General features: G+C 44.7%; 1 protein-coding gene across 4 annotated transcripts; it reads right to left on the bottom strand.

Moving 5' to 3' along the window:
* Positions 1–169: 169 nt before the first annotated feature.
* Positions 170–14164, bottom strand: Dedd (death effector domain containing). 4 transcript variants are annotated; one of them, XM_042681440.1, is made up of 6 exons: positions 13697–13724; positions 12091–12123; positions 3027–3415; positions 2731–2838; positions 1743–1889; positions 170–1058 (listed from the first exon to the last, which is right to left on the bottom strand). In XM_042681440.1, the coding sequence occupies exons 3-6, from the start codon at positions 3349–3351 to the stop codon at positions 682–684; spliced, it is 957 nt and encodes a 318-aa protein (XP_042537374.1). In that variant the 5' UTR covers positions 3352–3415; positions 12091–12123; positions 13697–13724; the 3' UTR covers positions 170–681. The 4 variants fall into 4 exon arrangements, with proteins under 4 accessions (XP_042537374.1, XP_042537370.1, XP_042537371.1 ...); XM_042681436.1 differs by lacking the exons at positions 12091–12123; positions 13697–13724 and adding an exon at positions 13857–14164; XM_042681437.1 differs by lacking the exon at positions 12091–12123 and having other exon boundaries at positions 13697–13777.
* Between the last annotated feature and the right edge of the window lie 112 nt (positions 14165–14276).

Genomic DNA, 14276 nt, shown 5'->3' with positions numbered 1-14276 from the left:
TATGACCTTAATCCTCCTGTTACTTCCTTGAAGAGGGTTTGACAAAGAGGAAAAAGGAAGGAACCATACCAGGCAGCAGTTGCAAGCCATGGAATGGAGGAAAGGCAGAGAGGAGCAGCACCAGAGGCCAGGAGAGAGTGGAAAGGGCCATAGCTTGTTTAAAAAAAAAAAAAAAAAAAAAATTCTGTAATTTGGAAGAAGGTGGTAATTAATTTCCAAAATACACCTTCCCACCTTCCACACAGCTTCCTTACTCACAGCCCTTTGGTTTTTCAGACAAAATTTTAAGAGCCCTCATAAAGCCAGAAGTATTGATTACCCCCTCAATGCACCCAAAAGCAGTGTTGACTTCAATCCCTTACAAAGACTATGATCTATAGACTTTGATTCTCCCTATACATTTGTCTTACGGCTCAGTGGTAAGGTGGCTGTAGAGACGCACATTAAGGGATAAGTGGAAACTGGAAACAAAGGGAAAGCCCAGGCACATGGGTGCAGGGAGGGATGGGGAACACCACTTCCACTTTCCTTTGTCTTTTCCTTTAAAAAGAAGAAGAAGAAAAAAAAAAGGCAGGGGTGGGTGTGATTGATTGGAAGGGGAGAGAACAAACCCCAGAACAGTATATAAGCTCCAGAGGTGGGTGTTGGGAACAGTCTCCAGAGAAGTGAGGAAGGGAAAGGTCAGGGCAGTGCTTGAAGCATCAAGTTCCTCAGGAGTTTCTGTCGGCCCAGCTCATAGTCCTCCTCGTCCACATTCACCAGCAGCTTGATGGCTTCATGGCCCACAGCTTGCTTGAGGGAGTCTGTGATGAAGACACCTTTAAGTGCCTCTAGTAATGAGCCATTGATGTAGTCGCGCCAGAATGCGTCGAGGTAGGTGAGCTCAGAGAACTTGATGTCACAGATGATGGAGCCCAGGTCCCGGGACTTGAGGATGGTGTTGGCCTGGTTAAAACGCTCAAACTGGCGCTCAAGTGGGTCCTGCTTGTTAGAGAAGACATTTCCCTGCAGAGCAGTTTCATGCTGGCAGTATTCAGCCCGAACCCGCAGTCTGATGTCTGTTGGAAAGGAAAGATAGGAACAGAAGAGGTTACAGTGGGGAATGTGTTTACAACTCATTTGAAAAGAACAGCAAAGTAGCAGTCTTTACTGTCAGCTTCTCTGTCTCCCAGGACTAGCTTCCCCTAACCCCCGCACATCCTGGGCCTTGAACTCTGGGCATTATCCCTAATCTCCTTTTGCTCAAGGATAGTATTCTACCCTTGAGCTACTATACCACTTCTGGCTTTTTCTGTGATTAATCGGAGATAAGAGTCACAAATTTTTTTGCCCAGGCTGGTTTTGAACCACGATCCTAGATCTGTTTTCTGAGTAGCTAGGATTATAGGCCTGAGCCACCGGCAACCAGCTTAGTTTTGTTTTTTTATTATTTTTTTAATGCATCTTTGAAATTCTTGTTTCCCTTAAATGGGATATATCCAGGTCAGCACTATTCCCATTACTCACAATCAACACTTTCATAATAGGAGGTATTTTCCTAATTAACAGACAAGTTCATTTTAATACTCGATCATCCTATATCAGCATCCCACAAAGGACTCTTCCCAGCAACTATAAACTATTCAACTTTACTTTGTAATAATGAAGAACCTTGCACTAAATAGCATAGACTATCCAGTATTCCAGATGTTCTTTTTATTTTCTTTCAGCCCTACACCTCTGAAACCCTTGAACTTCCTCACCACACGTCTGCTTTTCCTTGGGATCTGGTGTCACTGACTTCCGGCGTTTTCGCTGGCTCCCAAGTGTAGCTCTCCCTCTGACTGGCCGCTTACTACACATCTGAGGACCCGAAGTGGGACAGCACACCACGGGATAGTGGGGAGGCACTAATCAGGAGGCAAAATGGAAGAAAACACAGTAGAATAAAAGCAGAAGTTCAAATATTTATGTGGGAATTCAGACTTAGCTCTAAAAGTGGTATCAATAATGTGACTTCAGGCTTGGGATTGGTTTGGCGGGGAACAGTGCTTGCCTAGCATTCCTAAGGGCCTGGGTTTGATCCCCAGCACCTTAAAAAAAAAAAAAAGCCAGGCACTGGTGGCTCACACCTGTACTCCTACCTACTCAGGAGGCTGAGAGCTGAGGATCACAGTATGAAGCCAGCATGGGCAGGAAAGTCCTTGAGACTCTTGTCTCCAATTAACCACCAGAAAACCAGAAGTGGCACTGTGGCTCAGGTGGTACAGTGCTCAACTTGAACTGAAGAGCTCAGGGACAGTTCATAGGCCCAGAGTTCAAGCCCCACGACTGACCAAAAAAAAAAAAAAAATTTGTGCTAGCCAGGTCCAAGAGCTCACACCTGCAACCCTAGCTACTCAGGAGACTGAGATCTGAGAATCACAATTCAAAGCCAGCTGGGACAGTAAAATCTGTAAGACTCTTATCTCCAATAAGCCATTTAAAAAAACAAAACAAAACAAACTCAAGGATGGCACCAGGGCACAAAAAAAAAAAAAAAAGCTGTGCAAGATGGGCTAGACTGCAAGTTCTTAGCCAGCCTGGGCTATACAGCACAACTATCCAAGACCAAGACCAGACTTAGGTAAAGCACTAACACTTCACCTGATTTTTTATGTGGTAGATATAGGGTAACAACATCCACTCATTTAAGCTGAATAAGCCAGAAATGCTTGATTACAAAAACTAGTAATAGTAGTATCTTCTTACCTGTTTTAGAGGGTTGGGGAGACCTTGGTTCTGGATCACTGAGGGTTCTAGGGGTCACATAGCGAATCGATGTCTCCTCCAGATACTTGTCTACAAGATCAGGGCACACTGTAGAGGAAGAAAGAGTCATTCAAGAAAAAAATACACCCCTTATCCCAATGGGCCTCATAACTTATACTCCTCTAAGTATTCCTTAGTGTTAAGGCTGCCTCCCTTTTAAGATTCCTATCCTGTTCATTCCTGGCCTCTCCCAATTCTTTCCTGATTCAAGTCCCCAGGCCCAGGTAAGCCCTCACCAGCCCGTCTCTTCTTGAGGGTGACATAGGGTAACAGGTCATGGCGAGTGATGATGCGCAGCAGCTGCAGCACCTGGCGAAAGTTACTCTCGTCACAGCGGCCCTGGCGCTCCAGTGCCAATAAGAAGTCACGTCCATTTCGGATGAGTCCACGTTCATGGTCGTCAATAACATCAACAAAGAGAAAGGAAAGCACTCGTACATCTCTGTGTGTCAGGTGTGTGCCCACAATGTCAAACATACGGTGCAGGGTATAGAGCCCATGCTCCTGTTCACCATGCTCTTCTGGCCACACCTGGCTTGCCTGTCGCTTTAGGCCCGCCATGCTGGGGGCTCAGAGACAAAATCCTTGCCAGAATCCCTGCTCAGCAGCTGCAATCCCCAGGATACTGTAAAGACAGAATGAGAAGTTCAGAGACAATGACAGCCAACTAGTTTAATTTCAGTGAGCCTTACATTATGCCTGTCACAGTACTGCTAAATGCATGCTTGTTAAGTACTTTTATTTTTTTGCCATTACTGAGGCTTGACCTAGACACTGTCCCTGAGGTTTTTGCTCAAGGCTAGCACTTTACCACTTGAGCCACTTTCAACTTTATGGACGCTCACTGGAGATAAGTCTCAGACTTTCCTGCCCAGGCTGGCTTCAAACAGTAATACTCAGATCTCAACATCCTAAGTAACTAGGCTTACAGGCATGGGCCACTGGCACCTGGCAATACTTTTAAAGTATTAATTTAATTTAATTAATGTATTTCATAGTACTGTCCCTTAACTTTTTTTACTGAAGGCTGGTGCTTTAGTACCTGAGCCACATCTCGACTTCTGGCTTTTTGCTGGTTAATTGGAGATAAGAGTTTTACAGGCTTTTCTGCCCAGGATTGGCTTTGAACTTTATAATCTTTTCAAATGTCAGCCTCCTGAGTAGCTAGGATTATAGATTTGAGCCACTGAACCCTGGCTTTTTTTTTTTTTTTTTTTTGGTCAGTCATGAGGCTTGAACTCGGGGTTTGGGCACTATTCCTCAGTTCTTCAGCTCAAGGAGTGTGCTCTACCATTTGAGCCACTTCCGGTTTTCTAGTAGTTTATTGGAGATAAGAGTCTCATGGACTTTCCTGCCCAGGCTGACTTTGAACCATGATCCTCAGATCTCAGCCTCCTGAGTAGCTAGGATTACAGGTGTGAGCCACCCCAGCTGGAGCCTGGCTTTAAAGTATTTATTTAACAAAACAAACCCTAGCCAGTTGCCAGTGGGTCCTAGCTACTCGGGAGGCTGAGATCTGAGAATTGTGGTTCAGAGGCAGCCCAGGCAAGAAAGTCCCCTGGAGACTCTAATTGCCAATTACCCACTCAGAAACTAGAAGAAAAGCTGTAGCTCCAAGTGGCAGAGCACTCACTAGCCTGAGCAAAAAGAGCCCAGGGACAGCATCCTGGTTGACTTCAAGCCCCATCACAAAAAAAAAAAATCCAAAAACACCAAAACACACACAATCACACACAAACTCTAAAACTCTCCATACCCAATAATTAATCCTCTAATTTGAGATCTATTGAAAGAATACAGACATTTCCCCTAAATGAAAATGTTATATGCAATTTCAGGCTACACATTTGGAGAAAGTTGCCATTACATATAACCTTAATTGCTCCTCTTGCCCCAAAACACTTTATTTGGTCCTTTGAAAACTTATAGTCACCCCTCCAGCCAATTCATTTCTTAACAACAGGCAAAACTAGAAGTAGAGACTTCACTCTTTTAATATAGAAGCTGAATCAGATGAATTTAGGGACAAACTAGGATAACTGAAAATGTTTAATAACAAATATTTCAGATTCTGACCACATTATTAACAAGCTGTTCACCTGAGAATTTAAGCAAGTCACTTAACTTCAAAGTCTCAGTGCCTTATCTGAAAAGTAGAGATGAAAATATCCACTTTCATATTCTAAGAATCCAATGAGTGAACCAAGTCACAAGTGTAATCCTAGTGACTCAGAAGGTAAGGATCAAAACTCAAAGCGAGGGGCTAGGAAAGTGGCTCAGTGGTAGAGCACTTGCCTTGCATGCATGAAGCCCTGGGTTCGATTCCTCAGCACCACATAAGCAAAAAGAAAAAGAAAAAAGCCGGAAGTGGTGCTGTGGCTCAAGTGGTAGAGTGCTAGCCTTGAGCTGAAGAGCTGAGGGACAGCGCCTAGGCCCAGAGTTCAGGCTCCATGACCAGACCAAAAAAAAAAAAAAACCTCAAAGCCAATCCAGGCAGAAAAGTCCTCCAGGACTCTTACTGCCAACTAACCAGCATTATTAGCTCCAAGTGGCAGTTTAGTTCAAATGGTAGATCACCAGCTTTATGTGAAAAAGCCAAGCAAGGGTGCCAGGCCCTGAATTCAAGTCCCAGTACTAGCACATGCATGTGTACACACACACTCACACAAAGGTTATAAATGTGAGTTTTGAAAGTGATTTCAAAGGTCTTATATAAACATTCTTAACCTCTGTTTCCCAGACTCATCCCTTTAAAAATCTATCCTTGTGGGGCTGGGAAGGTGGCTCAGTGGTAGAGTGCTTGTCTTGCATGCATGAGGCCCTGGGTTCGATTCCTCAGCACCACATAAACAGAAAAGCCCAGAAGTGGCACTATGACTCATGTGGTAGAGTAGTAGCCTTGAGCTGAAGAGCTGAGGGACAGGGCCCAGGAGACCAAAAAAAAAAAAAAAATCTCTCCTCCTTTTTCTTACAATCCAAACAATTCCAGAAATGTAACTGCTCAAAGGTTAATAATACTCAACAAAAAGTTGCAGGTTTAAATCTACACTTACTAAATTCCTACACTGAGTATTCTTATTCTATGCTGTAGTCTTGATATCACCATTCCATTTGGATATACCAACTTGTAAGACTTCCTCATGGATATAATTTACCAAACCCTGGTCAAGGACCAATCACAGTTTACATTCATTTTCTAACTTGGCATATGAGTCACAAAGTTCATCTTGTGTAGTGTTAATGACCCAGCAACCAACCAAGTGTTCAGTCTAACCATTTTCTCCCCCTACTCTATTTATACTTACTGCCCTATCAGATGGTACCACCCAATACTGTTCTCTCCTCTGACCATAACCCCTAATCACCCAATCAATTCTAAATTATTACTGATGCTATTAAATATTTCTTAAACATATCCTGTTTTCATTGCCATTGTTCAGATTCTAGTAACTGTTCCCAGTACTATGTACCTCTTTTAAGATTCTCCCTAGCAGGGTGTGGGTGGATAGCTACTTAGGAGGCTGAGATCTGAGGATCACGGTTCAAAGCCAGCTCAAAGCCAACCCGGGCAGGAAACTAAGAGACTCTATCTCCAGTAAATCACTCAGAAAACCAGAAGTGGCTCTCTGGCTCAAGTGGTAGAGTGCTCCCCTTGAGCTGAAGAGCAGAGGGATAGTGCCCAGGCCCAGAGTTCAAGCCCCACCACCAAAAAATAAAAAATAAAAAGATTCACCCTAACACCCTTTTTTCTTTTTTTTTTTTTTATGGTAGTACTGTGGTTTGAACTCAGGGCTTCTAGAAACACTGTTGAGCGACGCCTCCAGGGTTTTCGTTGTTTTGTTTCTGAGATAGGGTTTGATTATGTAAAACAAGTTTTTTCCAGTTCCTCCAGCCTCAGCCTCTCGGTTTTCTGGGATTACAGACAAAAGCCACCACCAAGCTTAACCCCAACTACATCCCTGTCCTGTAGCCACTTGTAAAATGCACAAATGGAGCTGTAGATACAGCTTAGCAGTCTCAGCAGTAGGATGCTTTCCTAGCATATACCAAATTGTAGATTCACTCCCAGGTACCACAAACAGTAAAACTCAAATACCCACATTACTTGACTGCTTAAGACCAATCTCCAGCTCTCTCTCTGTAAGAATACTAAATGCTGAATACTGCACATCAGGGATTCCAAGGCCATTTTTCGATGTCTCCTCCTACCACATCCCACTTTTTACTCTTTATCATTATTGGTTTTATTTTCTAATATTTTGTTTATAGTTTCTAATAGTTTGTTGATAGTTCACACATCACAGAATTCACTTTTCTATACCTTTCTTCAAGCTATTCCCTTTGTCTGAATGCCCCTTTTCTATATTCTACACCCCCATATCCACCCTTTTTCAGATAGCTAACTCCTACTCATTCTGTAAGTCAGTTCAGATGCTGTCTTCAAAAGGCAATTCTCTACACCCCCAGGCTGGGTTAAGTTGTGCTCTTATAGAACAATGTGTGTATTGCCTTTATATCAGTATAGTGAAAGTACTTGTGTATTTATCATACCACTAAATCCTGTACAATGTATGGCAATGGACTAAGTCGAATTTATCTTAATATTCCTGTAGTAGATACATCTTACATTTGAAGAACTATTGAACCGAGTTTCATCTCCAAGAGATAACCACAACAATTAAGAAACAAATTCACAAAAATCTAATACTGACAAGACTCCCTTAAAAACAGACATGCCTGCTGGGCGCTGGTGGCTCACTCCTGTAATCCTAGCTACTCAGGAGGCTGAGATCTGAGGATCTCAGTTCAAAGCCAATCCCGGGCAGGAGAGACCGTGAGACTCCTATCTCCAATAAACCACCAGAAAACCGGAAGTGGCGCTGTAGCTCAAGTGGTAGAGCGCTCACCTTGAGCTGAAGAGCTGAGGGACAGCGCCCAGGCCCAGAGTTCAAGCCCCACGACCGACAAAAAAAAAAAAAAAAAAAAAAAAAAACAGACATGCCTATAATCCTTACTACTGAGGATGAAATCTGAGGATCACTGTTCAAAGCCAACTCAGGCAGGAAAATCCATGAGAATCTCCAATTCACCACCCAAAAAAACAGAAGTGGAGCTGTGGATCAAAGTGCTGGAGTGTTAGCCTTGAGTGAAAGAACTCAGGGACAGTGCCCTGGCCCTGAGTTCAAACCCCATGACGCCCCCCCCCCCCCCAAAAACAATCCAGCATATGTTGCTGTGCATATGCTATCCAGAGGTGCCTCAACCACAGAGAACTACATATACCATATGCTAAGCAACCTGAGATAGAAGCACACAGACATACCTCCTTTCAAAGGGGGAGGTCTACCTTGAAATGACTCAACCCAGACCATGGATTCTGATGTGTGAAAAGGAAATATAACCTATAACCCATAAATAGTTTTGTTTTGGTGCTGGTACTGGGGCTTAAGCTCAGGATTTGGGCTCTCCCTTGGCTTTTTCACTCAAGGCCAACACTCTGCCACTTGAGTCATACTTCTAGCTTTTGGTTAACTGGAGATAAGTCTTTTGGATTTGTGGGCTGGGAAGGTAGCTCAGTGGTAGAGCGCTTGCCTTGCATGCCTGAGGCCCTAGGTTTGATTCCTCAGCACCACATAAGCAAAAAGAAAAAAGCCAGAAGTGGCGCTGTGGCTCAAGTGGTAGAGCGCTAGCCTTGAGCTGAAGAGCTGAGGGACAGCGCGCAGGCCCAGAGTTCAGGCCCCACGACTGGACCCCCCCCCCCAAAAAAAAAAAAAGTCTTGGATTTGTATGCCAGGGCTAGTTGTGAATGGATATCCTCAGATCTCAGCCTCCTAAGTACTGGGATTATAGGAATGAGCCACCAGCGGTTGGCTAAAAAGGAAATAAACCAAATAAAGTTTTGAGAGCCTAGATACTCCATCCAAAGCATAGGAAATAGTTTGGAAAATACCTTTCCAGCTGCAGACAGGATTTCCCTCCATACTGTATCTCTCAGTTCTATCTGCTGCTGTCACTAAGTACCAATGGAGGTGCTAAAGGAAAACAACTTATAACAGGCAACAAGAGAAAACTGAGCTTTCTTAGAGCAATATCTGGAAACATTTTTCCCCCCTACTCCTGGGTCTTAAATCAGGGCCTCAAATTCTTGCCCAGCTTTTTTGCTCATAGATAGTATTCTATCTCATAGATAGTATTTTGCTCATAGATAGTGGCTCTTTGAGCCACACATCTAGTTCCAGCTTTTTGCTGGTTAATTGGAGATAAAGAGTTCAAAGAGCCGGGCGCCAGTGGCTCACACCTGCAATCCTAGCTACTCAGGAGGCTGAGATCTGAGGATCACAGTTCAAAGCCAGCCCAGGCAGGAAAGTCCATGAGACTCTTATCTCCTGTTAACCACCACAAAACTGAAAGTAGTGCTGTGCCTCAAGGGGTAGAGTACTAGCCTTGAGCTAGTACTGCAGAGCTGAGGGACAGTACCCAGGCCCAGAGTTCAAGCCCCAGGACCAACACAACAACAAAAGTTTAAAAGATTTGCCTGGCTGGCTCCAAACCTCAATCCTTTTAGGCCTCCTGCATAGCTATGATTATTGGAGTGAGCTACCAGTGCCAGCTGTAAACACTTGATTGTAATCCCTATAGAGAGGTGGGTGACAGCATGTAATGAGAGCAGGGGTGCTCCTAAATATCCCATAACGTATAGTTCCCCCAAAGAATTACCTGGCCCAAAAGATCAATAATGCCAAGGATGATAAACCCTCTTCTAGGTGGAACACGATGAAGGGTCAAAAGAATGTATGTCACTTTCCACATGCATTGGGAGAAGGAAGACATTAGATGTCTCTAACCCAAACTCATCAGTCTTCCAGAAGAAAGGCCAGACAGACATAGGTTCATTTAACTAACATAAAGGAGTTCCACCTCACTCCAGTATCACCTGCAGCTGAGATTCAGCTTAACAGCAGTGGGAAGGATACACTCCTTTCTGGCCCATCCCAGCAGGTCTACTTTGACCTAGTTCATTCTAGAGTTCAATGGAAATAAGATGCTCCTAAGCCTCTAAGCCCCCCTCCCCTTTTTTTCTGCTTTTCTTTTCTCTCTCATCCCCCTTTTGAGAGATTAAACTCAGAATTATCAGGGCTATTTTTTACAGTCCTGAAACTAAACCAATAGCAGACCCTTCCTTGTGAGTCAAGACTTGCTTATTCAATGAAACCAAACAAGTAGAAGCAGCCAGGTGTTAGTAGCTCAGGCCTGTAATGCTTGTAATGCCAGCTACTCAGGAGGCTGAGACTGAGAATTATGGTTCCAAGCCGGCCCAGGCACAAAGTCCATGAGACTTTTATCTCCAATTAACCACTAAAAAGCAGGAAATGGAGCTGTGGCTCAAGTGGTAAAATGCTAATTTTGAGGGGGGAAAAAAAAAGAAAAGGTAGAAAGAAAGAAAGAAAGAAAGAAAGAAAGAAAGAAGGAAGGAAGGAAAGAAGGAAGGAAGGAAAGAAGGAAGGAAAGAAAGAAAAAGAAAGAAGCAAGCTCTGGGACAGTGCCCAGGCCCCCCTGGCACACATGCATGCACAAAAACAAGCAGAAGTAAAAGTTTCCCAAGGTCAGTTCTTCGGAGTAGTATCAGGAGGCTGCTATACAAGCTAATAAGCATCCCTCTCCACTTAATTATCATCTAGGATTGGGAGTAAACTCATTCAGCCATCCTAGATGGGGGTTCTAGGAATCTTCCAGATTAACTGACCAAAATCCTCTTAAAACAAAATACACTCAGCTTTCTGTGGTAGTAAAGCAAGTAAAGCAAGGAAGCCTCTAAACAGAAGAATAGAAATAACTAAAGTCTTGGTATCTCCAACACTGCCAGATACTAAAAGACAAACACTACAATAAACAGTATCTAGATCTTACTGGATGGTTTGGCTATGCTTGAGATATTAACATATGAGTTTCCTCTCTATAATTTCATAAAAGTAATTATTGATTTGAATAAATACACGTATTTTGTGGAGTTCTAGTGGGATTTCGTTGTTGCTATTTTCCTTTAGAAAAGTCTAAGTTAGGGTCTGGGAATGTGGCTTAGTGGTAGAGTGCTTGCCTAGCATGCATGAAGCCCTGAGTTTGATTCCTCAATACCACATAAACAACAACCAAAAATAAAACAAAAAACCCAGAAGTGGTGCTGTGGCTCAAGTGGCAGAGTGCTAGCCTTTAGCAAAAGAAGCTCAGTGACAGTGCCCAGGCCCTGAGTTCAAATCCCAGGACTGGCAAAAAAAAAAAAAAGTTTAAGTTAGCCAAGTGCTAGTGAAAGTCTATTTGTACCCACAGCTTTCTCCCTGGACATTCTGAGTTTCCAAGTCCAACCAGTACAGTATCAACTCATCCAGAGATGATAACTGTAACTTTTTGAGATACTCTTTCTCAGAAGTTCTGAGGACAACTTGTGGAAGAAATAAAAAATGTCTTGAGATTAAAATGGTGGTCGTTTCTTCCTAACAATGTACCTATATCTCCATGAGAAACTGGACATATTTGACTCTCAGAAATCTTGAGTAAAGTCATGTGTAAGAACTAAAAAAGAGTAATGTCTTAAAACTGCAAGTGAAAACTACATGGAAACTCTTAAAGATGGCTAAGAGTATAGAGAGCTTTCATGCTAGTTCTAGGAAAATGTAAACAAATATCTAGAAGTCAGAGTTACAAGGTATGTATTCAAAAGAAGATTCCGGGAACTCTAAACCATTGAGAAAGTAAAGCTTCCAATGGAAGGAAGATGCCTCTGCTAACCTCCATCTGCAACATTTACTACACAATGTAGAAGACTACAACTTTCCACAGATTAAAAATGTTGGCTCTAAGAACACTGAACAATTAAAAAAAAAATAAAGCTATAAGCTTATTCTAAGACACCTAGTTTTCTCTCTCTCTTCTCTCCTATCTATGTACTCCAAAATGGTGAGTGAAGGGGCTAGGAGTGTGGCTTAGTGGTAGAATCCTTGTCTAGCATGCATGAAGTCCTGAGTTTGATTCCTCAGTATCAGATAAACAGAAAAAGCTCAAAGTGGCACTGTGGCTCAAGTGGTAGAGTGCTAGCCTTGGGCAAAAGAAGCTCAGGGACAGTGCCCAGGCCCTGAGTTCAAGCTGTAGGACCAAGGGAAAAAAAAAAAAAAAAGTGAATACTCATTTTCTCTGGCATCTACCCCATTACTGAATTCAACCCCAATACATTTCTCATGCTATTTCCATTCCATTCTTTTGTTTAACATTATTAAAAAAAACAAAACAAAAAACTTCCAGACTTACCTCTGCAAGAAACTTAATTTCCCAAGTCTCTTCCTAGCACAAGTTTCAAAGCCAGCAGAAGAAAAATAAAATAAAATAAAGGGGGAAGTCAAACTTCAAGTTTTATTTTGAAACCTTAAGGACTCACAGCTAGTCAATCTCAATGGCAAAAATTCAGAGAGAAGCCTGAAGCTTCAAACTGATCCACTCCAAACTTAACGTGAGAATTCACCCACAACAAAATCCCCAAGTTTCCCTACCTCTCTACTAGCCATTTCACAAATATCACCTCCAAGAATTTTCAGTCTCAACATCTCAAGTCAAGAAAGGTCCCAGAGTCAACAATTTCTGGAAAGCCCTTTGTTACCTAATACTGTCTTACTTTCCTCAGGTCCTTATTCCATTTATTTTGTTACAATGCTAAGACTGACTTTCATCTTTAGAGGGAACTGGGTGGGAGGAAAGTGATTGCAGCTAAAGAAAGCACTTTTCCCCCATCATTTGTCTTATTAGACCAGAACTTACTACTTAGACCATGAGAACAAAATAGACACTGGGGTAGCATCCACTGATACATTTCTGCAAAGTTATTTTACATTGACCTCCTAGCCCTTAAAACGGCAAAAAGAGTATGCAACTAAAGCATTTAATTAGCCTGTCTTAGATGCCAGCCTGTTTTCCTCCTAAGACTTCCAGAACCTCTATCTTGGTATATAAGGTTCCCAAATAGCCATGATTCTTTTCCCAGTCTTGTATTGCCAACTGCTACAAACCAGAAAAGTCCTTTACTCCTCGACACCAGTTTCCCTGTTCTCCCTTTTGTAACTAGGAGGAAGAAAAAAAAAAGAGGGGGAGGGGGAGCAGTAAGCTAGAGAGCTTTTTGGAAAGCAAATCTAGTTGAACCTTCATTCAACCCCAATTCTCCAAACCCACATGATCATTCCCTTCTACCCTTCCCACCCTATTAAAAACTAAGGCCCTGGCAAATAGAATTGGCTGCAACTGATGCTGCTTAACTCCACTCTCTTTTTCCTTTCCACCGGGGAAAGGGAAACCCCCGAACCCTCATGACCGGGTGCAGCTCCACTTGTCCTACCTCCCATCCCATTCCCCTTCCTCCCAAACTTTCTTCTCAGGCTTCCACTTTCTCCCTTCCTTCCTCACACCGACACACTCTCTCCATTCCGAAACCTTCCTGCCTTCCCTCCTTCTATCCAAATTCTCCCCGAGGCCCTTCCCCCTCCCACTACCGATTTTAATACTTTTAAAACCTCCCTCCACGACACGTCTTTCAGTCCCAGCCTCACCTTAACCCACCTCGTCACACCAGCCTCGCCAGAGTCCCGTTCTCCCTCCAGCCACACACCCACGAGCCCCCTACGAGCCCCCTTCCCCTCCACACCCCCAGCTTCTCCCTCCGGCTCCGGCCCCGGCCCCGTTCCCTCAATTCGCCGGATCGCAGCCCCACTCCCCACGCCTCGGCCCTCTCCTAATACCTCTGGCCTGGTCCAGCCGGGGCCCTTGTTTACGCCCCTCCCCGTGCCCCGGCTCCCGCGTCCCGACCCCCGCCCGCTCCCGCAGTTGCCATCTACCCAGCACGCCCCCCTCGGCGGCTCCCAGCCCCCACCTCGCCGCGTCCCGTCACCTCCCTCTCTGGAGGTTCTCAGGCTGGACGTCGCCACCGCCTCCCCCTCCACTTTCCTTCCCCAAGCCCTTTGCGGCCCCGCCCGGCCCCGCCCCGTCCCGCTCGACTCCCCCTCCCCATCCCGGCCGCCCCGCTGCCTCACTCTCGGCTCAGGCTCGGCGCCGCCATGTTGGATCCATCCGCGCCGCTCTCCCGGGCCTGTCAGTCTCCCGGCGCCGCATCCGGGCTCCAGCCGCCGCCGCGGCCGCCGCGGGCGTGGGGGAGGGGAGAGGCGGGCGGGGGCGGCCGCGTCCTGAGCAGCACCTCCCGGAACCCGGCCGGTTAGTGGCGGCTTCGAGACCATAGTGAGGCATGAGCCGGAGTAGCCATGCTAGGTGAGGGCAGCCTGGCAGCGACATTAAGCGGCCAGTGGATAGCTTCACTTGGGGAAGAGAGAATAGGGATTGGCAGCCATCTTGCTTTGGGGTAAGCTGGCAACGCAGGTTTTTTTCTTAACGACGGCTTGGCGGGGGGAGGTAATATGGAGTTGCGGGGCGAGGAGGGGCGGGGTGGAGATGCGCAT

Source organism: Dipodomys spectabilis, unplaced genomic scaffold (genome assembly GCF_019054845.1).
Source record: "Dipodomys spectabilis isolate Male_0828 unplaced genomic scaffold, ASM1905484v1 ptg000069l, whole genome shotgun sequence".
NCBI lineage: Eukaryota > Metazoa > Chordata > Mammalia > Rodentia > Heteromyidae > Dipodomys > Dipodomys spectabilis.
This window is presented reverse-complemented; position numbering and strand designations above follow the sequence as displayed.

Excerpts from the sequence above, each read along its gene's own strand:
- Dedd (XM_042681436.1), bottom strand. The coding sequence starts at position 3,351 with ATGGCGGGCCTAAAGCGACAGGCAAGCCAGGTGTGGCCAGAAGAGCAT. Across the intron at positions 2,839-3,026 it reads CCTCAAGAAGAGACGGGCTG|TGTGCCCTGATCTTGTAGAC; the intron begins GTGAGGGCTTAC and ends CTTCCTCTACAG. Across the intron at positions 1,059-1,742 it reads CAAGGAAAAGCAGACGTGTG|ACATCAGACTGCGGGTTCGG; the intron begins GTGAGGAAGTTC and ends CCTTTCCAACAG.